Genomic DNA, 25,597 nt, shown 5'->3' with positions numbered 1-25,597 from the left:
CGTGTTTGTACTTTGGACAAAAGTAAAGTGAAAGCTATGCTGCCGGCACTCCATAAAAATAGTAAATTAAAGAGAGGTCCACAAGGTGGCATGAACCTTGTTGGATTTAACTTCTAGTAAGCTAGCACATTGTACAAAGTGGCTGAAGTCTTAGGCCCCATGCACACGAGACGCTGGTAAACTCGAGTTCAGAGGCATTTGGGCATTTTTTTCAACTGCCCCTGAACACATTTAATGTTATCCTATGTGTCCATGCACACATTTACGTTTTTTTGCGTTTTAAAGCAGTTGGGTTTAGGCTTGTTTTTTCAGACGCAAAATTTTGGGTTCAGACGCAAACGTTTTTGCATTTCAAAGCTTTGGGAGGGTCTACAATGTCTTTGTTATGAACGCTGATAGCTGCAAACGCGGTAAAACGCCGCTAAACGCGGCAAAACGCCACAAAATTCGCAGTTTTAAACACCGTTTTTTTGCCTTTGAAAACTTGAGTTTACATGTGTTTGCATTTGCTTCTCGTGTGCATGGGGCCTTAGATTTCAGCTTTAATTATCTTCAGTTCTAAACTCCTTAAAGCGGGGGTTCACCCTTAGAGGGCACTTTTCCCCCTTCGCTTCCTGCTCGTTATTACTAGGGGAATCGGCAATTTATTTTAAAATATGTGCAGTACTTACCCGTTTACGAGACGCATCCTCTCCGTCGCTTCCGGGTATGGGCTTCGGGAATGGGCGGTCCTTCTTGATTGACAGGTTTCCGAGAGGCTTCCGACGGTCGCATCCATCGCGTCACGATTTTCCGAAAGAAGCCGAACGTCGGTGCGCAGGCGCAGTATAGAGCCGCACCGACGTTCGGCTTCTTTCGGCTACGAGTGACGCGATGGATGCGACCGTCGGAAGCCTCTCGGAAGAATGTCAATCAAGAAGGAACGCCCGCTCCCGAAGACCCATACCCGGAAGCGACGGAAGAAGATGCAGCTCGAAAACGGGTAAGTACTGCACCTATTTTAATATAAATAGCCGATTCCCCTAGACCGAACGAGCAGGAAGCTAAGGGGAGATTTATTTTTTTTTTTTAAATGGGTGAACTCCCGCTTTAATGATGATGTCTTTATTCCCTACTCTCATCATTGGAGAAACAGATTGAGAACTGGTAGTAGAAGGCGTTCCTTTGTCTTATTATATAAGTGCTGTTGGTTTAAATGAGCACATTGGAGGTAAAATAGCATAGAAGCGACATCTAGTTCAGTATATTTCTGTACAGGCAGTATTAGGAAGTGTCACACTTCAAGTAGGTTAATCAGTAAGTGTTGTGTTATACACCATTACGCTTCCAGCGTGTGACCCAAATATGTCTCTTTTCCCAGGACGCCTATTCGGAGATTGCCTATTTGTTTGCAGAGTTTTTTCGAGATCTGGATATCGTTCCTTCTGATATCATCGCTGGGTTAGTCCTGTTACGCCAGAGGCAAAGGGCAAAAAGAAACGCAGTATTGGACGAGGCAAGTCCAGTGAGATTTTCTGGTATTCTTGAAAAGATGGGCCTCAATTATGAACGTGTTTGTGGAAAAACTCGGGCTTTTTTTTTCTGTAGCAAAGCGACAGCCAATCAAAACCTTTATTCACCCAGTGTGGGATTAGATACTGAAAGAGACAACATCTCCATCAGATCACCAATTTCACATGTACACTCCTTAACCACCAGCCGACCGCTGCACGACTATATACGTCGGCAGAATAGCTAGGCTGTGCATATGGACGTACCCGTACGTCCCCTTAAAGACGCGGCATTGCAGGCAAGCGAGCTCCGTGAGTGTGACCGCGGGTCCCGCGTACTCGATGTCTGCCGGGTGCCCGCGATCTATTTGTGGGAAAAAAAGGACGCCAATTTTGTTTGAGGGCCACGTCGCACGACCGTGCAATTGTCAGTTAAAGCGACGCAGTGCCGAATCGCAAAAAGTGCTCTCTCTGGTCTTTGACCAGCAATATGGTCCGGGGGTTAAGTGGTTAATAACATTTGTTATCTGACACACTTTTGACAAAATAGGTCTAATGTGGTGTACTGTTATTTTTTTGTTGTTTGTGGAGTGAAACATGTCATCTGACGATCACCATTCTCCGCTTTCAGGCTAATAATGACATATTGGCTTTCCTTTCTGGCATGCCAGTCACCAGAAAAACGAAATACCTGGATCTAAAAAATACTGTGAGTATTGATACTTTGATTTTATAGATGTATTTTTCTAGAGACTTTTCCACTCATTGAAGCCTTTCTCTTCCCTCTCTCAGCAAGAGATGCAACGCTACAAGGAGGTTTGTTATTACATGCTCTTTGCACTGGCAGCTTATGGCTGGCCCATGTACCTCATTAGAAAGCCAACATGTGGCATCTGTCGATTGGCGGGTGCATGCTCGTGAGTAGTCCAGTCATTTCTTGAGACTGTGCTTCCTTTATGTGTTTCTTGCTGTTAACATTTGTAACTTTGCTTGTTTTATATTCGTTTGCTCTTTGTTTTATTTCTTATTGAGCTTTTTTTTTACGTTGGATATATTTGTGTCAACTACGATTGTCCTTTCTGATGTACACACTATTTGTATCTGCTTTTGTTTCCTCTTTGTTGTTTTTTTTTCTCCGTGCGCCTATTAGTAGCTGCTGCTGCCCCTGTTCTTCCCGTCCTCGCTTTGCCCCTGGAGTTACCATTGAGGAGGACAATTGCTGCGGTTGCAATGCAATTGCAATAAAGCGCCATTTTTTGGATGAGAACATGAACATGGTGGACATTGTATATACGTCATGTCATGATGCGGTTAGTTCTTTGACTTTTTGTGCTTCGTACCATGTGACTGAATCCAAGGCAGGTATAAAAGACACAAGTTAGTTAAGCTTTATCTCCATTAATACTGTATTAATGGACAACTGTGCCTTTGTGCAATAAATAAATTCCTTCCACCCCCTAAGTGCATCCCACTAGGTCAAATACTTACCTTTAGCCCAGATCCAGTGATCTTTACAGTACAGCCCCGCTCAGAGCCACACAGCCTTTCTCCAGAAAATTGCTGCCTTGTAATTTGCATGCCTGTCGCAAGCCCAATACTTCCTATGGGAAAGTTGTACTCATGGCGGCCTCCAGTGGTCGCTTGAAGTGCAGCTTTTCCATAGGAATGACTGACTCAATGCACACATGCACAGTATGAAGAGGCTGTTTTTTTGGTGGAGATCATGGATCAGAGCTAAAGGTATACATCTTAGTAGGATGCACCCGGAGGGGTGGAGGGAATTTAGTTAAAGAAAATTGTACAGTTTTAACAATTGCAATTTAACAATTACATGTTAAAAAGCAAGCAGTGTAAAGTAGCGCATAGATTAATAGATTTTTTTTCCTTCCACCACTGGTGGGAGGAAAGCAAATCGCTTGATTCCCCCATCTGTCAGTGTTGATGGGGGGAATGCCTCCTGCAACGATATTGTGTTATGCCAGCGGGGAGCCTTCCCAGCCAGCAGAACACAATAATTACTTGTTACAGCTATAGGCCCAGATTCACAAACGAGATACGACGGCGTATCTCCAGATACGCCGTCGTATCTCTGAGTCTGGGCGGTCGTATCTATGCGCCTGATTCTTAGAATCAGTTACGCATAGATTTCTATTAGATCCGACCGGCGTAAGTCTCTTACGCCGTCGGATCGTAACTGCAAATTTACGCTGGCCGCTAGGGGCGCGTACGCTGATTTACGCGGCGAAATATGTAAATCAGCTAGGTACGCAAATTCACGAACGTACGCCCGTCCAACGCAGTACAGATACGCCGTTTACGTTAGGCTTTTCCCGGCGTAAAGTTACCCCTGCTATATGAGGCGTACATGCAGCGAACCAATGTTAAGTATGGCCGTCGTTCCCGCGACGAAATTTGTAAATTTTACGTCGTTTGCGTAAGTCGTCCGTGAATGGGGCTGGACGTAATTTACGTTCACGTCGAAACCAATACGTCCTTGTGGCGTATTTGGAGCAATGCACACTGGGATATGTCCACGGACGGCGCATGCGCCGTTCGTGAAAAACGTCAATCACGTCGGGTCACAAGTTATTTACATAAAACACGCCCCCCTGATCCAAATTTGAATTAGGTGGGCCGATTTACGCAACTTACAGAGCAAGTGCTTTGAGAATACTGCACTTGCCCGTCTAAGTTGCGGAGGCGTAACGTAAATCGGATACGTTACGCCCGCACAAAGATACGCCGCTGTACGAGAATCTGGCCCATAGTTGCCAGCAGTAATCGCATGCAAAATATTTGACAGGCTGGTTTACCCATGTCATTCGATGGATGGACTTGAATACAATCAGCCTGTCTATATAGGGATCAAAGTTTGGTCGGTACCTGCTGAAAGTATGATGCCGCGTACACACTATCACTTTATGTAATGAAAAAAAACGACGTTTTTAAAAACGTCACTTTAAATGACCGTGTGTGGGGGAAAACGTTGTTTTATGTCTTGTGAAAAACGACAAAAAAAATTGAAGCTTCAATTTTATGTGTCGTTTTTCAAAACGTTGTTTTTCACTTCACAGAAATTGACCGTGTGTAGCAAAAAACGACGTTTAAAACAACGTTTTTACACCTGCGCATGCCCAGAAGCTAGTTATGAAGCGAGCTTCAATGGAAAAAAGTGGTGAACGTAACCTCGCTTTGCAAGAGCATTGTGAAAAAACGATCGTGTGTAGGCAACATCGTTTTTGAAAATTGAAGTTTCAAAAACGTAGTTTTTTACTTCACAGAAAATGTTTTTTTTTTTCAACACATAAAGTGATGGTGTGTATGCGGCATGACAGGTTCAAGTCTGTATTTGGCTTAGTATCAGCTTCTTGCAGTCCCTGTACAGCAAAACTCAAAATGGGGAAAGTGAGAAGCAATGCAATGAGCCAGTGTCCGTTCACATGCCAACAAGTAACTATTATAAGGAGAGAGCAGAATGAGGGGCTAATCTGTGTGCTGCTTCTCTATCACGGAGCTTTAGTAGCTTATAGCTTGCCTCAAGCATTCATAGCTTCCCATGATGGGCGCAAAAGATTTTAAAAATTAACATGACTTTTTTGTACTCCCCAGGTACCCTCTATTAAACTGTTAAAATATATATATTTTTTTTTTTTTTTTTACAAAACTTTGTGATCCTACATTTTTTTTAAATCAAAGTAATGTAAAGCGTAATCACAAGACAATACGTGGCTTACTCTCCAGAGCCAATATATTTGTGTAACCTGGGCTTTGCCTAGCTGCTGCCTCCCAACATAGTTTTCTTACACTTTGCCCTGCCAATAAAAGCTGCAATCAGTGACGAGTGTTTTGAAGCAAGACTTTTAATTAGTCATGTCACATCAATCTGCTTTTTTAGGTTTATGAAACTCCGTTCTTCGTGGCTGTAGATCATGACAAGAAGAGAGTTGTGATAAGCATACGTGGAACACTCTCTCCAAAGGTAACAACAAAAGTACATCATGACCTGAAATTATTTTTTATTTTTTTTTTAAATTCTGGCATAAGACCTTAAAGAAATTCATTGACTGTTTGTTTACTTAGGATGCCTTGACAGACCTCACAGGAGATGCCGAGCGCCTACCAGTGGAAGGACACCATGGAACATGGTTAGGCCACAAGGTAACCAGCTGGAAAATTGAACTTTAAGTGCACCTTGTAATGTAGTTGTCAGTGTAATGCTGTGAAAGAGGTGTGTGTGTGTGTGTGTGTTGCACTATTATACGGGTTTGGAAATCACAGTTGTTCCTACACCTGCAACCACCCTCAGCCTAAATGCACTGCTCTTTACAGAAGCACAAGTTTGCCATTCATTCTTAATGGTACCCCACACACTAGAAGCGTAGCGCGTTTGCGGGCGCAGGGGCTGCTGGAAAAATTTCTCGCCCACTGCGGTTTAGAAATGGTGCATTTACCTTTTTCCTGCATGAAACCCAGACACGGCAGCCCATTCAAAAGACAACCCATTCAAATGAATGGGCTGTACCTGAGCAAATGTGCCTTGCAGAGCCTGTGAACCTAGCCTGAATCCGAATCCCCAGCCACTTGCTGTGGATTCAGATTTTTAAAATACCTGTTTTCTGTTCCACTAGCAGAGCTTGAAGGGTTACAGTGGTCACAATAGCAATCCAGCCCATGCTCCAGGAGGCCTGTGTGGACTTTGAGTTTTTAGCCAATGGAAGCAGCACTACTGCAAAGCGCTATTGACCTCTTCTTGCTAGTGGGAGCTATTCAAGCAGGTATGAGGACACCCATAGGTGGGGTGAAGGGCACTGCGGTGTGTTTTTGTTAATAAAGTGAATGTAAACCTGATTCATGAAAATTGAGCTGGGCACATATATCTGCAGTGTTTTTGTATTTCTCTCTAAAGCATGGTGTCCCGTGTCTTTCTCCTGCTCCGTTCTTCTGTTATCAGCATGATAACTTCTGACAAGTTCTCTGTCAACTGTGATAAAACCAGCCTGAACTTTGTGTCAGGGCGGGTGCTATAAATAGATTAGCAAATAGCTGGTCCATTCACAGCGCAGCTCTGCAAGTCTCTGTCTATGAGGAGAGGGGGTGTGGGACTTTTCTCCAATCAGCTATCTCACAGTGTATGGCAAGCCTCCCCTCCCCCTGCTTCAACAGGAAGAGAAAATTCTAACACGACCTGCACTTTCTACACAGTATATAAATCTGAAGACAGCAGATATACATGTAATGCTTATGTAGGGGGATTTGTTTCATCCCTGTGTATCATCTGAGGCTGTTCACTTCACTGGGTGTATGTGAGGGTTTACATCTACTTTAAGCCAAGATCTGTTCTAGTGGATGAGATTGCACACGATTGTCACGAAGATCGACTATATTGGATTTTTATGGACTTTTTCTCTTCAGGGACTCATGTTTATGATTTTTCATGATTTATATGCATTTTTCATATAATATGCTGTGTGTTCTTTATCTGATGGTTATTCGTATATTGTTTTAAGCACTATAGTCAGATACACTTTTATATGCAATTTATACATGTTTTTCCTTTTATTTATTTATATAATATATATATATATATAATTTTTTTTTATATATACACGTGAGAGGTAAACACAGTTTTTTATTAAAAATACCGTACATACTCGAGTATAAGCCGAGTTTTTCAGCACATTTGCTGAAAATGCCCCCCTCGGCTTATACTCGAGTCACCTTTTTGCGCTTGATCTTCCGGACTTTGGGGACCCCAAACTTGGCACACATGTAGCCCCATTTCTCCTCTATAAGCAGGGCTGTGGAGTCGGAGGAAAATTTTGGTACCTGGAGTCGGAGTCGGAGGAAATTTTGGGTACCTGGAGTCGGAGTCGGAGTCAGCAAACAATGCACCGACCCCAACTCCGACTCCTACTAAATTTAGATTGTCGGAACATTTAGGAGTCGAAACATTTATCTACTGACTCCACAGCCCTGTCTATAAGTATGCAAAATTTGTTGTCTGGGGGACCCACGGCTGGGGAGCACCGATTTTTCAAAGCCGGGCACCCCTTCTATAGACTCCCATGTTAAACGTCAGTCTAGTCATGGGCACAGTGAGGCATGCACATGGACACAGTGAGGCAAAGTGAGGCATGCATATGGACACCCTACGCTTATACTCGAGTCAATACATTTTCCCAGTTTTTTGTGGTAAAATTAGGTGCCTCTGCTTATATTCGGGTCGGTTTATACTCGCGTGTATACGGTATATGTATTTTCATTGTAATGTATATTTACTTGTGTGGCTGATGTTCCAGTTTAAGTGCTTAGCCAGATTCTTGTTTGCATATTATTTGTAGGAAAAAGGGCCCACTTTGATTATCTTCACACACGATAACAAAAGTTAAAGTTCCTTTCCATAATTCCCACTACCTGTACACCCTCAGGCTGTTGCACTTGTGTGTGATTAGATGGTACACACAGATATTCCTACAATCCCTACAGATCATATTTGCAGGGTCATTTCACAATCCCTGTATCGGTCTTATTTGAGTGAGGTCATGCATATTGCATTGTACATTTCTTGGTAATTGTCCTGTGAACTGTAAATTGGAGATTTATGATGTGCTATTCTCTTTAAGTTATGTAATTATTTCATGTGCGTGTTTTTCCATCAGGGGATGGTTCTTTCTGCTGAGTACATTAAGAAGAAGTTGGAGCAAGAAATGGTTCTTTCCCAAGCATTTGGCCGAGATCTGGTACGGTAGACTGATTTTGAAATTACAAATCCAGTACGGAAATAAATTTGTATCAGATTTTATTAAATTGGGTTATTGTTAAAGTGGTACTAAACCCAGGACCCTGCATTCACTATATCTGATCACCCACAGTACACAGAACATGGAAATGCAATTATTTTAGTAAATATAAACAACTAAATACCTTTTTTTTTCATCAGCAGTATATAGCAGTCTTGTGACTTCTATCAGTGTCTGGCCGAGCACTGGTTAAAGCTTGTAGGTGGAGTTTTCATTCTCCCCTGATGTCCTATGAGGCTGCATGACTATTGACCCCAGTGGCGGCCCGTCCATTAGGGGCGCCCAGGCTTCCACCCCTTTCTCCACGCCACCCCCTATATGACTAATGGATAGATTCATGCATAGCATGAATCTATCCACGGCTGCTGCTGGCACCCCCTATTCAGGTGTCCGGTGCCTGAATTACAGCGGCTGTGTTTTTTTTTTTTTTTAAGCACCCGATAGGCTTCAAATAGTGGGTTCGTGGTGCAGAGCATTGCACCATGTGCCCACCTAGGTGTTACAACAGCGAATTAATATTTACTGTTGTAACACTGATCCTCAATCCATCCAATCAGAAGTGGTGTGAGACCTGTTTTCTGATTGGTCGAAAAGAGAATACTCCCGATTGGCTGCCGAGAAGGATGGAGGAAACGGAAGCCAGAGCCGTCGCCTGTGGAGAGCAGAACGGGAGAGCCGCAGAGAGCCCGGGAGAAGCACTGCATAGATGGGGTAAGTGCACCAGACCCACCCACTGACCAATGGGGGGGGGGTGTTACTGTTTAACACCACCTCCCCCCTAAAAGAATATTACCACATGCCGGCCATGGCTGACCCTCTGTCTGGACAGTTCTGATTGGCCCTGTGCCGATCACATGCACCACCGTTTCTTGTAAGGGTAAGCTTCACAGCCGATTCCCTGCTGTGCATGCGTGAAACTCGCTGCGCTTTGTGAATGGTCTGGTACCAGGGAAAGGAGGGTGGGGGGCTGAACTTCATTGCGGTGAAATCAGCCAGAAGTGGGAACGGGTACCTGTCAAAACCAGGTACTCGCTCACTCTCCTCCACCCCCCCCCCCCAAAGGTGCAAAATGTGGATTGAGCTCTGCTTTAAAGTCTGCTTTAAGCTTTTGAACTTTGTACACTTTTGAGTATACTTTTGAGATTAACCTCGTAAACGTGTAAGAGGACGCTTAAAGCAGTAGTAAACCACTGAAAAAAAAAAAAGATCTGCAAGACAATGGCATACTAGCACATTATAAAATACCTTAGAACGAATCGCTTCCAGTGGCGCCTGCTCATGGAAGAGAGGGCTGACTTCTTCTCCCGTACTTTCTTCCAAGATCGCGGGCTTCGGCACTGTGGCCGGACCCGTGATGATGTCACTCCTACACATGAGCGCGGGGGCCCTGGGTTCTGGTAAGAAGGTATGTCAGACCTTCAGGCTGGGCTCACACTAGTGCGGTGCGAATTTCAGCTCTCTTATCTCTGCAGAGAGATAAGAGAAGTGTTCAGCAGATCCATTGCGTTTTAGCTGCAGATTAGCTGCGAATTCGGAGACCTGGGAGAGGGGAGGGGGAGGGGGGAAGTGTATTGAGCTGAATGAGACAAATCCTGAAGAGAAATTAACACATCTGCGAATTCAGCTGCGTACCCATAGAAGATAATGGGACTGAATTCGCACCTGAGCCGCATCGCAAGACCTATGCGCAGTGCGAATGCATCGCACATATGTGAACCAGCTTCAATGAAAACAATGTATTTTGAAATGTTCTGCGATTTGGATGCGGTTTAAGCCACACTCAATTCGCATAGGTGTGAACCTGGCCTCAGAGCGCATGCGACGCTGATGTCAGTGGCTGCATACAGGGTGATTATCACCTAAACGGTGCACATTTAGGAGATATTCCTTTTAACTACCGGTAAGCCATATTATAGGCTTACCTGTAGGTAAAAATAACAAAGCGGGGTTTACAACTGCTTTAAAGCTCCAACCAAATGTCTGAAAAAGTAAATATAAAATTTCTTATGTAATATTTACTTTACTATTTAAAATCTTTTATATTTTTGAAGCCGCTAACCTATTCAAGAAATGATGTATATACACTGTAATAAAGTATATACACAAATCCTAGGTATTCTCTTTACCGAATTGTATTTCATATTTTGTCTTGGTTTTTCTATGTTGAAGTGGGGGGTCTTACAAACAGTATTTTTATTGGTGGTTGTTTATAGCTTATTACTGTTTTACGAACAGGGACGTGGCACAAAACACTATGGCCTAATAGTGGTGGGACATTCCCTTGGAGCTGGAACTGCTGCCATTCTTTCATTTCTCCTGCGCCCGCAGTACCCTTCCCTGAAGTGTTTTGCATACTCTCCACCAGGGGGCCTCCTAAGGTACCTGCCAAATATTTGCACATGAAATGTCGGTTATGACTATGAAGTATGTTGATTAATTTAATTGAATGTTTTCTTTTCAGTGAGGATGCCATGGAATATTCAAAGGAGTTTGTGACATCTGTAGTGCTTGGAAAGGACTTGGTTCCTAGGTAAAATATGCAATTTGGCCTTTGTGTGGTCTGTTTTTGTACATGATTCATTGCCCTCACAGCTGTTTTCAATTTTCCATAGGATTGGATTATCTCAGCTCGAAGGTTTCCGTAGGCATCTTCTAGATGTTCTGCAGAGGAGCAACAAGCCAAAGGTTAGCTGTCTAGCTGCATATTTTCCAATGAGTGATCATTCTTTCCCAGTAGTAAGCATGTTTGTGGAACTACTACACTTATATACACTTTTCAGGAGCAAGTCAAGGATATAAGCCATGCAGGAGAGAAGCTCTGTGTTATTGGCTTCAACTAACCAAGCAAATTTATTATGAGCCATAAGATTCTATGTTGTAAAACAAATTCTTTAAAAAATTTTGGGCAATATATATTTTGCTACATGTTTTTGGTAAAAAAAAATCAAAAGCAAATCAATAAGCCTATATTGATTGGTTTCCACAAAAGTTATAGCGTCTACAAACTATGGTATATATTTATATATGTATTTATTTTTTCATATTAGTAATGGCGGACAATCAGCGACTTATAGTGGGACTGCGATATTGCAGCGGACTATCAGACACAAACTGGCTATTTGTGGGAACCACTGACACCAATACAGTGATCAGTGCTAAAAATATACGCTGTCACTGGCTGGGAAGGGGGTTAAACATCTAGGGCGATCAAAGGGTTAATTGGGTGCCTAGCCAGTGTTTTTGTGTACTGTATGTTCTGCTTTTACTAGGGGAAGAGATAGATTTTAGATTTTGCAGGAAAACAAAATGCATCCTTTCCCCCCTGTCAGAAAGGAGATCTGCCTTGTTTACATAGACAGAGATCCGTTCTGAGGCTCTGCCCGATGATAGGCAGGTGCCGGTGGACATGGAGTGCCCAGCACTCACAGATCAGCTTCTGCTGTGAAAAATCGCAGCAGAAGCGGCCTGCTGGTGTGGCGCGCACGCCCCCTGCAGGTGGAAGTGCAGAATTGCGTATATATACATAATCCGACACAGAGCTGCCACCCTGTAACAGTAAAACTGCTGTAGGGCAGTCAGCAAGCCAAGTGGGTAATTTCAATGTTGTGCATGTGATAATCACACTTTTCTACCAATTACATTTTTTTTTAATCAAATATTTTTTTTTATTCAGGTGTAGCATGGTTTACAAAAAAAGACAAACCATCTCCACAAAAGAACAAAGTCCCCCCCTTAACCTCCAACAAAACTCCCCCCAAAGCACAATAAACCGTTATAAACAAAACGAGTGCTGGCGAATCTTTAAATAATATATATATATATATATATATATATTATATTATATATTATAAAAAATCTGGTCAAAACAATTGCAATTGCAAAGCAGCAAAAAAGCTTTTCTCAACTCGATAGAAATGGTTTGCAAGTAGGATTAAAAATGTTATAAACCCACATTAGCCATTCACCAATATGAAGAGAAAAAATTGCAGGGGTGTTATACATTTTTTGTGCATGTGAAGGCAGAAATGATGTGACTTGCATCATATAACCGAGTATATTGTTGCATATTAAGGCCTCATTTACATGGGCATACTGTTCCATACAACCATGAGAAAGCCTATCTTCACCCACCCGGGATGTACAGGGGTTCCATGTACATCCATGTTGAACCAATGCACAGATTACAATGCAGACAGACTGCTTTCTGATCCATGCATCAGTCCCACACAGATGTACACTCGGGGTGTGCTTGGAGATCCATGCAGGGTGAAGATGGCCCTTCGTATGGGTGTACGGATCGGTACACTCGTGTGAATGAAGCCTAAAGCCCCGTACACATGACCGGTTTTCCTGCCAGGAAAACTGCCAAGAGAGCTTTTGGCCAGGAAAACCAGACGTGTGTATGCTTCCTCGCAGTTTTCCCGACAGGAAAACAGCCGGGAATCCCAGCGGGAAAATAGAGAACCTGCTTTCTATTTTCCCGTTGGGATTCCAGGTGTTTTTTTTCCACCAGATATACTAATACTTTCCTATGGGAAACACTGCAAGGCAGTGCCGATGGAGCATACACACGGCTGGGATGCCCGGCCAAAGCCATCATGGTAGTTTTCCTGCCGGGTTCTCGGCTTTCTCCTCGGTTTTCCCGGCGGACTTTTTACCACCAGGAAAACCAAGCGTGTGTACAGGGCTTAAGAGAATATGTTCACAGATCAGTTGGTGAACAGTCCCAGATGTCGCCAGCCTAACAAAAGAACCACATTCACCTTACAGCTGGTCATAAGTGCTTCTCTTCTTTCTTGCTGTTTGTATAGTGGCGGATCATCCTGGGGGGTACAAAATGTATACCTAAATCAGAACTTCCTGATGAGTGTGAGGGGATAACTGTGCCCAATAACCGGCTCTGGACTCACCCTAGTGATCTGACCATAGCGCTGTCTGCCAGCACACCTCTCTACCCACCTGGACGGATCATTCATGTAGTGCACAACCATCCTGAGGAACGATGTTGGTAAGTGTTTTGGGATTGTCATACAGAATATTATTAAAAGCTGTGATTACTGATATTTACCATACACACATTTCCTGTAATACTGGGCTTACCTTTACCTTGTGAAGTTTCTGGGATCAAGAGGAACCAACATACTTTGCCATTTGGGGGGACAACAAAGCATTTGAGGAAGTGATCATCTCTCCAGCCATGCTGCATGAACATCTCCCTCACGTTGTGATGGAAGGACTCAATAAGGTAAGAGATGTCTGGTGCTTAGGAATATGTTACCTGTTGAACCCTAAGGGCCAGATCCACAAATATCCTGCGTAACTTAAATCTTCCGATTTAAGTTACACCGCCGCAAAATTTCTACCTAAGTGCCTGATCCACAAAGCACTTACCTTGAAATTTGCGGCGGTGTAACTTAAATGTGTCCGGCGCAAGGCGTGCCGAATCTAATGGGGCGAGTCCCATTTAAATTATGCGCGCTCCCGCGCCGGACGTACTGCGCATGCTCCGTCGGGTAACTTACCCGACGTGCATTGCGCTAACAGACGTTGCTCCGACGTCATTTGCTTAGACGTTAACGTAAATGGCGTCCAGCGCCATTCACGAACGTCTTACGCAAACGACGTAGAGTTTAAAATTTCGACGCGGGAACGACGGCCATACTTAATAGGGCTTAGTCAAATAGGACTCAGCCCTATTTTTACACGGCGTAACTCGACGTAAACGACGTAGATTTAGCGCGACGGGCCCGTCGGAACGTTCGTGGATCGCCGTAAGTGTTCATTTGCATATTCTAGGCCGGCCGCAATGGCCTCGCCACCTAGCAGCCGGCCTAGAATTGCATCCTTAAGATCCGACAGTGTAATTCAATTACACATGTCGGATCTTCTGCCTATCTATGGTAAACTGATTCTGTGGATCAGTTCCATAGATAGAAACAGGGATACGACGGCGTATCAGTATAACCCCCTAAATTCCTAAAGGTAAACTTAGCCTTTAAAAACTATTGAGATACAGTATTTTTTCACAGTAACGGTGCCAGCCCTGTTGGTTATCAAGAAAGCCTCTTATCCTCCCAGTATTATTCGTAATATATTAACCCACCTCCCCAAATGTAAAAGCACGAACATAAATCTAAGCAAAATAATCATTTGAAATGTCACCAGGCCTTATAGTTCTTTTTTTTTACTTTTGTTTTTTGGGGTTTCACAAACAAACCATCATACAAATGATAAAGGAGTTGACATAATTTGAACATTAACATATTTCCCAAAGAGCAGATCTCATGTGTCTCACACCAGGTAATCATGTTGTAGGAACATTGAAGGCAGGATGAAAGAAAAGGTACTGTGAGGAAAGAAGAAGTGATTTACAGAGCTTTCCATTTTAGGATCAGGTGACTTATAGATGTAGTGTATAGAATGTTTAAGCCCATTGCTCTAATGTCTTTTTTTATGGTAATGGGAACCACAGTGAGAAAATTTGCAGAATATTAACTTGTTCTTGCCGCATCACACAAACAAGAAGCTTCGCAAATGTGGGCTTTCTTCCAAGGTGCCACATATATGCACTCCCAATGCATAGACCAAGCTTTTATGATCGTGCATGGGTTTGTATTCTATTGTGTGTGTGTGTCCCAGCTGGAACGCACTGGCCAGCGCTCTCCGTCATTAGACAGACGATCGGCCAACCTTTTTTGATCATACACCTTTGACAGAGGCCAGACGAAAGTTTTTCCTATTATCGAAAGTGATACAGGGTATCAAAAGAAACATTAGTTAAAGTGGAAATATACATATCTCCAATTCAGTGCTGAAGTGTCCTGGAGCTCCCCCACCTGCTGCTGACATCTTCAACCATTTTTATTTACGAGGTCCAGTCTTTGGCCATTTTGATTGGCTGGGCCCGAGAAGGAGTCACCCTTCATTTCCACTTTTAAATGCCCTTTTTCAGATGCAGTTGATCTTTCTGAGGACCACTAAATGTTGGTGCTTGTTCCACTGTGCCGCTATGTGCATCCTCATAGCAGTCAGGATCAATGAGAAAACTTGGCCTTTTTTGCTTTAAAGTGATATTAAAGCTTTGTTTTGTTTTTTTAAATAACAAACATGTTATACTTGCCTGCTCTGTGCAGTGGTTTTGCACAGAGCAGCCCCGATCCTCTTCCTTTTGGGGCCTCCAATGGTACTCCTGGCTCCTCCCCCTCGCGCAGTGCCCATAGAGAAAGCTGCTTGCCCTAGGGGCACCGCTGCATGCTCGCTCCTGAGTTGCCGCTTTATGCGTCCATAAGACACACAGCCGTGGGTCTACCCCCCCCCCCCAGTCTCTCCTCTTTGTCTCACTGACTGTGATTGCCAGCAGTGGGAGCCAATGGGTTTCTGTCTCTACCAATGAGGAGAGATAGCCCCCATACAGCCAAGGGCTCAGGTAAGGATGGAGGGGGGGGGGGGGGGAGACTGGAGGGGAGGCACTACACAGAATGCATAAAGTTCAAAGACCTTTAGCCTTTAGAACTTTAAATTCACCTTATCTGGCATATAGTGGGCCAGGAGGGTCTGCACAGTTCAGTAATTTTTACCTGTTTTGTACACCCACAAAAACAAGTGTTATGTCTTTTCGTTCTTATTGTGCTTCTAGAGTTTACTAGTATGATTATTTTCCTTACCAGGTTCTGGAGAATTATAACAAAGGCAAGACAGCTCTGCTCTCTGCTGCAAAAGTGATGGTTAGTCCAACAGAAGTTGACCTAAACCCTGAGCTGATCTTCCACCAACCACCCCATCTGTCTCCTCCAATGCTGGAGGTGATACCTGCCATCATGCCCGGGACAAATGCCAACAGGAGGAACAGCAGTACCAAGTAAGCAGTGGGATGTTGAGTGGTGGCCATGAAGATTTTCAGTTAGAATACTTCTGGTCATGGCCACTTACCATATTACCTCTGAAGACAAGCAGGGTCCATATTTCATCATTGTTTATACTTGTCCAGTATTGCTGCCCTGACACCTGTCAAAATACTTGAATTACATTTCATAAAAAATAACATACTCCCAAGTAACTTCTGTGTTTCATCCATAACTTGTCATGTTGTGTGAATGTGAATGCATGGTTGAGGGATAAATTGGTGTTGGCTGGCATGATCTAAAATGGGTTTTAATGTAGGGAATGTTGGGACGTATGGAACCTATTGCAGGTTATTTTCCAGAAATTGCTTCAATGTATTCCACTCCTTAATCTTCGTCCATCTGTCTCACATTTCCTTACGCATGTTTCTTGTATTTGTTATTTAGGAACCTGTGTGGTGTGATCTGATTTCTCTTTGCTCGCCTGTGTATTGGACAACTGTTCTGTCCCTTTTTCTTGCATTACCATGGCCTGTTTGTGTCGTGATTTGTAATCTCATCTGTGAGTTTTTTCAGTCTTTTTTTCCCCCCGAAACATATCATATCAGTTTGTAATGTTTCTTGTATTGTTTATTCACTAGTTGTATCTAGTTTGGTACACTATGAAATTGCTTTTTCTCCAGAGATGAACTAGTGTAGTATGGATCCCATACGCACTGATTATTTTTCAGGAAAGAATGGCTAAAGACATTTGTGGGTAGTTAGATGCAAAGACATGGTCCAGCTCCTTAAAAATTTTAAATGATTGTAATAAACATGCCAGCTTGAATCACCTGATTGTGAATCATAATGCTGGATGTTTCCATGGCCAGCTTATCATGGTGAAAATGTAGGGGGATAATAGTACTTTCAAGTGATCATGTGGTTAAATAAAAGCCATGAAACCCAAACCTACTATATAGCGAAGGCACTTTCAAAGACCTGAATGTCTAATCAAACTTTCTGCTGGTAGCTCCATAAGCCTAGATTTCTGGGGCACCCAGATATGTAATAATAAACTAAAACCCCCATTTGTGTTTTTTTATTATTATACAGGATTTCTATAGCCAGCTGCGCTTTACAATATAAAAGAGAGAGTATAGTTACAATACAATAAAATCTAGTTACAATACAATAAAATACAAGAGGGTTAAGAGGGCCCTGCTAATAGAAGTTTATAATCTAATAGGGTGGGACAAGTGGTACAAAAGGTTTTAACTTTGGGGTTGAGCTGATGGAAGTGATAAAATGTTAGTTGGAGGCATGTAAGAGTTCCCTGAAGAGATGAGTTTTCAGGGATCTCCTAAAGGCAGACTGAGGTAAAGCGTTTCAAAGAGGGAGAGGCTCTGGAGAAGTCCTGGAGATGAGCATGGGAGAGGGAGACAAGGGAGCTTGAGAGCAGGAGGTCTTGAGAGGAGCAGAAAAATTATGGTTTTGGTGATATTTGGAGACAAGATTGGTGATGTAGCTCGGGGCAGAGTTGTGAATGGCTTTGTATTTTGTTGTTAGTATTTTGAATTTAATTTCCTGGGCGGTTGGAAGCCAGTGTAGGGATTGGCGGAGAGGGGTGGCAGACACTGAGCGGTTGGTAAGGTTAATGAGTCTGGCAGGCGCATTCATGATAGACTGAAGAAGGGATAGCCTATGGAGAGGTAGGCCTATGAGAAGGTAGTTGCAATAGTCAAGGCAAGAGATAACAAGGGAGTGAATGAGGAGCTTGGTGGTTTCATTAGTTAAAAAGTGGTGAATTTTAGAGTTGTTACGGAGGTGAATTTTACAAGCTTTTGACAACGATTGAATTTGGGGCTGAAAGGACAGGTCAGAGTCTAGGATTACACCTAGTACCCTGGTGTGAGGGGAGGGATTGATGGTTGCGGTTTTGACCTTTATGGAAAAGTCGTGGAGAAGTGGTACAACATCCATGCTGATGTCAGGTAGTAAGTTAGTAATGAGAGAGGAGGCTGAAGGAGTGAGGTGAGGTGTAGACAGATAAATTTGGGTGTCATCGACGTAGCCATGGTATTTGAAGGCCGTGGGAGGTTATCAAGTGACTACAAGAAGAGGTGTAGATAGAGACGAGAAGGAGTCTAAAAACAGAGCCTTTAGGGACTGCTACAGAAAGAGGAAATGGAGAGGAGGAGACAGAGTTGTAGGGAACACTGAAGGAGTGCTGTGATATGTAGGAGGAGAACCAGGATAGAGCAGAATCTTGGAGACCAAGGGAACAGAGTTTAATAGCTCTGCCTTACTTGCTATTCGCCCATCACTGTCCTGTGCGGCCTCATAAAAGAACAAGTATAGCCAAAGCTGTTTTGGCTACGCTTCTTCTAGGGATCACAAGAGGGCAGTTTGTTCTGCACTCCTGTGACCTGTTTTTATCCGACAGAGGACTAAAGCCGTTGTTGGCTGACGTCTCTCTTCCAGTCCAGGCTGGAGAAAGATTCCAACTTTACAGTCGGATCAACCCAGATGCCTGAACCCGGAAGCTGGCTCGGCCTCCCAATGAGCCGTTGGGAGACTGAGCCAGCCGCTCTCACCCCTGCCACAGCCTGGTGCTTCAGTGAGCACTGGAGGAGCAGAGAGCCGGTAACTGGCAGTCACCAGCTTTCTAAAGGCTGAAGACCGAGAACTGAGTGAGCAGCGTTTTTTGATTGCTCAGTTCTTGGTCTTAGAGACGGCGGGGGACAGCTGCAGCTGGGATCGGATCGAAAGCCATACTTCTCTTAAACATTAGTGGGGCTCAGAAATAGGCAAGCAGAGCTGGTAAACAGAAAGCTGGCTGAATCGGACCTGATTTTTCACTACAAAAATAATTCCAAATATTGGCATGTTATCCATAGTTATGTTGGTCCAGCTTGAACAAATGTAACTATGCATATACTATACCGGACCAATGCCCCTGGAAGCTGGAAATCACTGAAGTAGACACTGCCTCTTCACCTCGTCTTATCAAAGAATGCTTTACATTAGTTTGGCGAATGCAAAGCATTCTCTGAACGGTGCCCATTCTGAGTGGCCTACCTCCTGTGTTCACAATGCATGAAAGCAGCCATTTGGTGAGGGACCTGGAAGCAAGTGGAGATCTCACTGAAGTAGCAATGTCTGCTTCCGTGATTTCCTGCTTCCAGGGGCATTACCCAGTTATAGCATATACATAGTTACATTGATACAAGCAGGACCAATGTAACTATGGGTGTTATTTACGAAAGGCAAATCCACTTTGCATTATAAAGGCACTGCAAGTGCATTCGCTGTAGATCTGAGGAGGACATGCAAGGAAAATAAAAAACAGCTTTTTAGCTTGCACATGATTGGATGATAAAATCAGCAGAGCTTCCCCTCATTTCAGAGCTTCCTCTTAGATCTACAGTGATTGCACTTTCAAGGGTACTTGTAGTGCGCTTGTAGTGCAAAGTGGATTTGCCTTTCGTAAATAACCCCCTATGTATCACATAACGATGCCTGGACCATAAAGCTGAACTAGTAGATAGTAGATTCACCCTCCTTCCTGAACAGAGGTAGAAGCATGTGAATCTCAGAATTTACTGAAGGGAATCTTAAATCCTTTACAGTTCACGTAAATATTTCAAATGGGTAATTCGCTATTTTTCTTGAGTTCTGCTATAAGGCCTGGTTCACACCTATGCATTTTTTAGTGCATTTTCAGTTTTGCAGAAACACATTTAACATGATTTCCTATGGGTCACGTTCACATCTGTGCAATTTATGGAAAGGGCCAGGGACTTTTTTCTTTTTTTTGGTTCCATAGACTTCAATGGATCAAAAACGTGTATTGAAAAACGCAAAATGCCCCTGGAATATGCAAACTGTAACCTGCATAGGTGTGAACCAGGCCTAAGAGTACCTGGGCAGTTTTTGTTATCCTGAGATCATTTTTGCTGGTTCACAATCAGAGGAAAAGCTATTTCATTGGAGGGAGTGACACTTGCATTTATGAATGGCATTTCCTAGCTTGGATATCAACTATTTCAGCTAAACTGGTCATATAAAGAGAATGTGTTGTAAAGCAAGACGTGTTATTAGGCCTTGATGCACTTGTTCACTGCTTATTAGTTGCAGTGTGTAACATTTCCACTGAATTGCTAGATCAGAACTAGTATGCTACAGGAGCTGGGCAATGGTTTTGTACCTTATTCTCTTACACAGATTGCATGCAAAACCCATAGCTGAAGACATCCTATGGGAGCTAAATTTTACAACTGAGAATAAAAACAAAGGCCCGGATTCACAGACAGCGGCGCACATTTTTGCCGCCGTAGTGTATCTCTTGTACGCTCCGCCGACGCAGCGCAGAGAGGAAAGCACTGAATTCACAAATCCAATGCTCCAAAAACTGCGCTGGGTTTCCTAGGCGTAAGCCGGCGTAGGTGGAAGTGGGCGTGAGCCATGCAAATGAGGCGTGACCCCATGCAAATGATGGGCCGAGTGCCAGACAGATACGTATAATGAACGGCGCAAGCGCCGTCCCGTGGATGCATCCCAGTGCGCATGCGCAGAATCACGTCGGAAATACTCCCTAAGATACGTCAAATCACTGCCTACGGCGTGAACGTAACCTACGCTCAGCCATATTCACGTCCAACGGAAAATACGCCGGCTTGTGTTCCCTGGTGCAGACCTTTGCATGGATGCTGCTGAGTTACACCTCCTTTATGGGGCATAACTTTACGACGTGCGTATAACTTACGCGCACGTACGTTCGTGAATCGCCGTATCTCCCTCATTTGCATATTTGAATGGAAAATCAATGGGAGCGCCAAATGCGTCCAGCGTAAATATGCGCCCACTTTACGCCGGCATAGGCAAGTTACGTTGGTGGGATGAAGCCTGTTTTTAGGCATATCTTAGTATGTGGGTCCGGCGCACATATACGACGGCGCATATTTGCACTTACGCAGCGTATCTGGAGATACGTTGGCGCAAGTGCTTTGTGAATCCGGGCCAAAGTGTTTCTAAAGCCAAAAGGTTTTTTTTTTTGCTTGTTTCGTACAGCGTGGGGGGAGCAATTAAAAACCTTTTCTAATTTTTATTGAAATGTGTTGGGAAGATTCACAGGGTTTATCCTGGTGACGGTTGTCACCAGGACTGAAAGCGAGGAAACCAAAACATTCAGGCCTCACGCACACTGGACGTTATAATGACATTATAAAAACGCCAGTAGCTGTGCAGTTAGCTTTTCAATCACTTTTAGCGTTAATCAGCATTTTGTAGTATTTGTAAGCGTTTTGTTTTTTTTGGAGATCAAAATGTTAAAAAATGCAGATGAGCCTCGTTTTCCTGCATTTTTTGACATTAGAGCATTTTTTATAGCTAAACATCTTCTCTCAGAACCCACTAGTTTTGTTTGTTTTTTTACAGCCAAAAACAGTTAATAACAGCCTTTGTGTGCATGGACGTGTAGGATAACATGCTGGAGAGTTTATTGACTGTAGAAAAAAACGCCTGAAGCCAAAAACAGCAGCAGTAAAAACATCCAGTGTGCATGAGGCCTAATGAGGGAACACATGTGGAATTTTTTATATAGTTTTGGGGTGATTTTCTTACTTCCTGTTTTGTCCACAGGACAGGAAGTAATGAAACTCTCTCAAATGGGGCACAAATGGTAAAATTAAAGCGTTTTTAACTTTTCTCTACTCTATCCAAAATGTTTAAATTAAAAAAAGAGCTTTAGATATATTTTTAACATATTATATTGTCACTTGAGTTTTATTATATAGGTGTACATTCATAAATGCAAGTGCATTTGGCTCTGTATTGCGCAAATATATATATATATATATATATATATATATATATATATATATATATATATATATATATATATATATATATATAATTATATATGTGTGTGTGTGTGTGTGTGTGTGTGTGTGTGTGTATCTATATGTTACATGTTTGCATTGCTGTTTTAAGGTATTCTAATGATAGAACCATTTAGAATTTAAAAAAAAAAATGCAGTGGAACCCTGGCCTGGGAGGTTTGTTAAAAAGTTAGCATGTAGCCTCTTTGCCTAGATTGCAATCAATGCTATGTACAATGTAATGTATATACTGACTTTGGTGGCTATTCTTTTCAGTTCCTTAATCTTGCATTTGCATTAAAAAGAGACTCGTTTTTCTTTTTCCACTACTGTAGGAGTAAACAATCTGAGATTAGTCTTGAAGGATTCTACGACTCTCGACTTCTGTCCCCAATATTGAAGGATCCTGTTGAGTTATTGTTGATGAGCACCAAGGACTGCCTCGCAGTTTCCCTGCAGGACCGTAGAGCTCCATTGGCTACAATGGAGAGCCTGTCAGACAATGAGTCTGTATACAGTTTTGATTCAAGGCGTTCCTCTGGGTTCCGAAGCATTCGTGGTTCCCCCAGTTTAAGAGCTGTACTGGAACGTGATGAGTCTCACTGTTTTTTCATTGATCCCACCATTCCAGAGGAAAACCCATCTCTAAGCTCTCGTACAGAGCTTTTGGGGGCAGATGCCCTTTCTAAACACTCACAGGAAAGCCAACATACTGAAATTGTTCATAACAGTGGTCGGTCATCTCCAGGCGACCTGCCACACTGGGAGGAAGAAATCGTAGCAGGAGCAGAGACCACAAGGGTGCAAACGCCTGCACAGGAGGAGCTGTCTTTACAAAATGGCCGCCTCACAGAAGTACCCAGCCCACAAGTATTAGAATTTGCAGAATTTATAGACAGTCTGTTCAATTTAGACAATAAAAGTGGGTCTTTGCAAGACCTTTACAATATGATGGTGTCAGAAGGAACAGACCGCGAAATGGCCAAGTCGGTAAGCGATCAGGAGATACTTCTAAGAGCACAGTTTGAGCCAAATCTGGTGCCGAAGCCTCCCCGTCTCTTTGCTGGTTCAGCTGATCCATCCTCGGGCATATCTGTGTCTGCCTCTTTTCCTCTCAGCTCTTCGGGTGAGCTCATGGACTTGACACCCACAGGGATGAGCAGCCAGGAGTGCTTAACACCAGATCCAACACGGACTGCCACGCCCACAGGGCCTACACATGCTAAACAGGAAGAATTGCTCATTTCTGCTCTCTAGCAGCGCACACAAAGAACATTAGGTAGAATATATATGGAGGAAATGCAGCTTTAGAAATAGAAATCTGCCAGGCTACTGTAGGAAGACATATACCAGAGCTTAGTTAGCAAAGGTGATTGAGATGGCAGAGATAGCTGCCATCCTGCCATTAAGGTTTATACCTACGGTACAAATATTTTGTAAACCATGCGGCAGCTAAAAGGTGTATTGGAATCTTTGAGAAGATGATAAACCAAGGAAAGTGAATTGTTGCACTATGAAGATGCCACCACATGGCAGTCTTGCATGGCTTCTACTTTACCAGCCAAGGCTTCGTGCCACCCGGTGTCATTGGTCTGTTGGAATGTTGAAGTTTATATGAAAACTGAGTGGGCATTTTGGGTTGCTCTACCACTTTCTGCCCTAGGGCATTTAGATAAGGCCATATTTCTACCTTTTGCTCTACAAACCCATTACACTACAGTCTGTCAACCACTGTGGGGCAAACAGGGACACCCCTCTACCCTTTGCCTTCATTGCTTATGTCATTTATGTGCCATTATTTTTTTCTGACTAGATTACATAAAATAATGTATGAGTGGCAAATTTGTGTAATAGAATATGAACTGGAATATTAGGGATGTTTAAGCAGCTATACCTCTGTGCACTGCACTGTGGCAAAATCAAAGTGACATGTACTATGGGAAACATTTAGGACTATATGCATTTTTACTGTTGGTGATGTCTTTTACTTCAGTCAAAATCATGTGTATGAGACTACCATGCATGATGCAATAAGAAACTGGTTAAAGGCTTGCTCTCTCCAATAATAAAGTATGTAGACAAGCCATGTGATCATGGCTGCATTAAGGGAACACTAAAGGCAAACATTTTTTTTTTTTTTTAATAACAAACATGTTATACTTACCTCCACTGTGTGGCTCGTTTTGCACAGAGTGTCCCCTAACCCTGTCTTCTGGGGTCCCTCGGCGGCTGTCTCGGCTCCTCCTCGCAAAAGCTTTCCACCTTTATGCGAGCGAGCTGGCATGGTGGAAAGCTTTTGCGAGCGCGCTTCCGTGATACAGCGGCGGGCATAGCTGCCGACTCTATCACTCGGCCCCGCCCCCGGCGCGCTGCGTCATCCGCTGTGATTGACAGCAGCGCCAGCCAATCAATCCGTCCAGCCTAGCCAATCAACGGCCAAGCTGGGAACCGAAGAGGATCACATGGACGCGTGCAGGACTTTCGAGGGGTCAGGTAAGTATAACGGGGGGGGGGGCTGCGATACTAGCAATACTGTGCTTTATTATACGCAGGGAGGGAGGGAGAGTGGTTGGCTGTTCTTGTTGTCTTGGTATGAGCAAACACTAATATACAACACTTTTGGAGTCTTTGAATTGGTGTTTTCATTATACCTTTTACATGTAAAGCTAAAAGTGTTAGTTTACTTTTTAATGTCTTAAAAAGTGAACAAATATCCTAAAACTCCCCACCCCAGGCCCCAGTGTACTTTCCGCCCATTGGTGATAAGCTGTCCATGCCCATGCAGCCAGTAAAGTTGTTTAGGGATGTGAAATTTGTGCTGCTCTGCCTCTTCTCTGTGTAGCACCTCCGTAGTGGATCAGAGCTATTCTGATTGGTCAGCCTCGGTACAGAGCATCACTCTAATCCATCTCAGAAGCGCTGCACAGAGAAGAGGGAAAAGAGTGTGAATTTTAAATCACGGACCACTGCACTGGCTGCGTGGGCACTGATGGCTCATCACCCACCGGAGGTAAGTACAGCAAGGACCAGGGGGGTGGGGAAGGTATGGTGTTAATTCACCTTTTTATTTGTTCTGAAGAAGTGAACTAACCCTTTAAACATTGGGTCCCCTAGATCAGTGGTCATCAACCCTGCTCTACAGGGCCCACTAACAGGCCAGGTTTGCAAGATAACTGAAATACATCACAGGTGATATCATTTTCTGCTCAGTGATTGCAGTATTCTAGACTGCATCTCCCCATGGTAATACATAAAACCTGGCCTGTTAGTGGGCCCTGTAGGGCAGGGTTGATGACCACTGCCCTAGATAAAGGGCACCCTGTTTTTGTAGAGAGCAGTCTCATCAGAGCTACAGCACTCCATATGAAATCAGTTGCATTTATTTAATCCATGAGACGCTGTTAAGTTGAATCCAGCGTCTCTGATGTACATGTTCTGTCTGAAATGCAGTATATGTGTTTATTCACGGGAACCGGCACCTTTTTGTAGTGCCACAGTATTTGAGCATTTATAAGACTATCATTTAGCACTGTTGTAGTTTGCTTGAACAGGAAAACTAACCTATGTGGTCAGAGTCTGGGTTCCTATCAGTGTCACATGAAGGC

General features: G+C 43.4%; 1 protein-coding gene across 2 annotated transcripts in view; it reads left to right on the top strand.

The window, feature by feature from the left end:
• DAGLA (diacylglycerol lipase alpha) overlaps positions 1 to 23,834 on the top strand; it is a 91,605-nt gene extending 67,771 nt beyond the window's left edge. For both annotated transcript variants that reach the window (XM_040328429.1, XM_040328430.1), the window contains exons 7-20: positions 1,361 to 1,495; positions 2,122 to 2,199; positions 2,283 to 2,407; positions 2,641 to 2,800; positions 5,386 to 5,469; positions 5,571 to 5,648; positions 8,150 to 8,230; positions 10,526 to 10,668; positions 10,752 to 10,820; positions 10,903 to 10,975; positions 13,102 to 13,298; positions 13,406 to 13,535; positions 15,958 to 16,148; positions 22,328 to 23,834. In XM_040328429.1, coding sequence (XP_040184363.1) covers positions 1,361 to 1,495; positions 2,122 to 2,199; positions 2,283 to 2,407; positions 2,641 to 2,800; positions 5,386 to 5,469; positions 5,571 to 5,648; positions 8,150 to 8,230; positions 10,526 to 10,668; positions 10,752 to 10,820; positions 10,903 to 10,975; positions 13,102 to 13,298; positions 13,406 to 13,535; positions 15,958 to 16,148; positions 22,328 to 23,249 — 2,466 coding nt within the window. In that variant the 3' untranslated portion in view covers positions 23,250 to 23,834. The remainder of the gene's footprint in view (positions 1 to 1,360; positions 1,496 to 2,121; positions 2,200 to 2,282; positions 2,408 to 2,640; positions 2,801 to 5,385; positions 5,470 to 5,570; positions 5,649 to 8,149; positions 8,231 to 10,525; positions 10,669 to 10,751; positions 10,821 to 10,902; positions 10,976 to 13,101; positions 13,299 to 13,405; positions 13,536 to 15,957; positions 16,149 to 22,327) is intronic.
• Positions 23,835 to 25,597: the final 1,763 nt, after the last annotated feature.

The sequence above is a fragment of the Rana temporaria genome, chromosome 11, assembly GCF_905171775.1.
Source record: "Rana temporaria chromosome 11, aRanTem1.1, whole genome shotgun sequence".
Lineage (NCBI taxonomy): Eukaryota > Metazoa > Chordata > Amphibia > Anura > Ranidae > Rana > Rana temporaria.
This window is presented reverse-complemented; position numbering and strand designations above follow the sequence as displayed.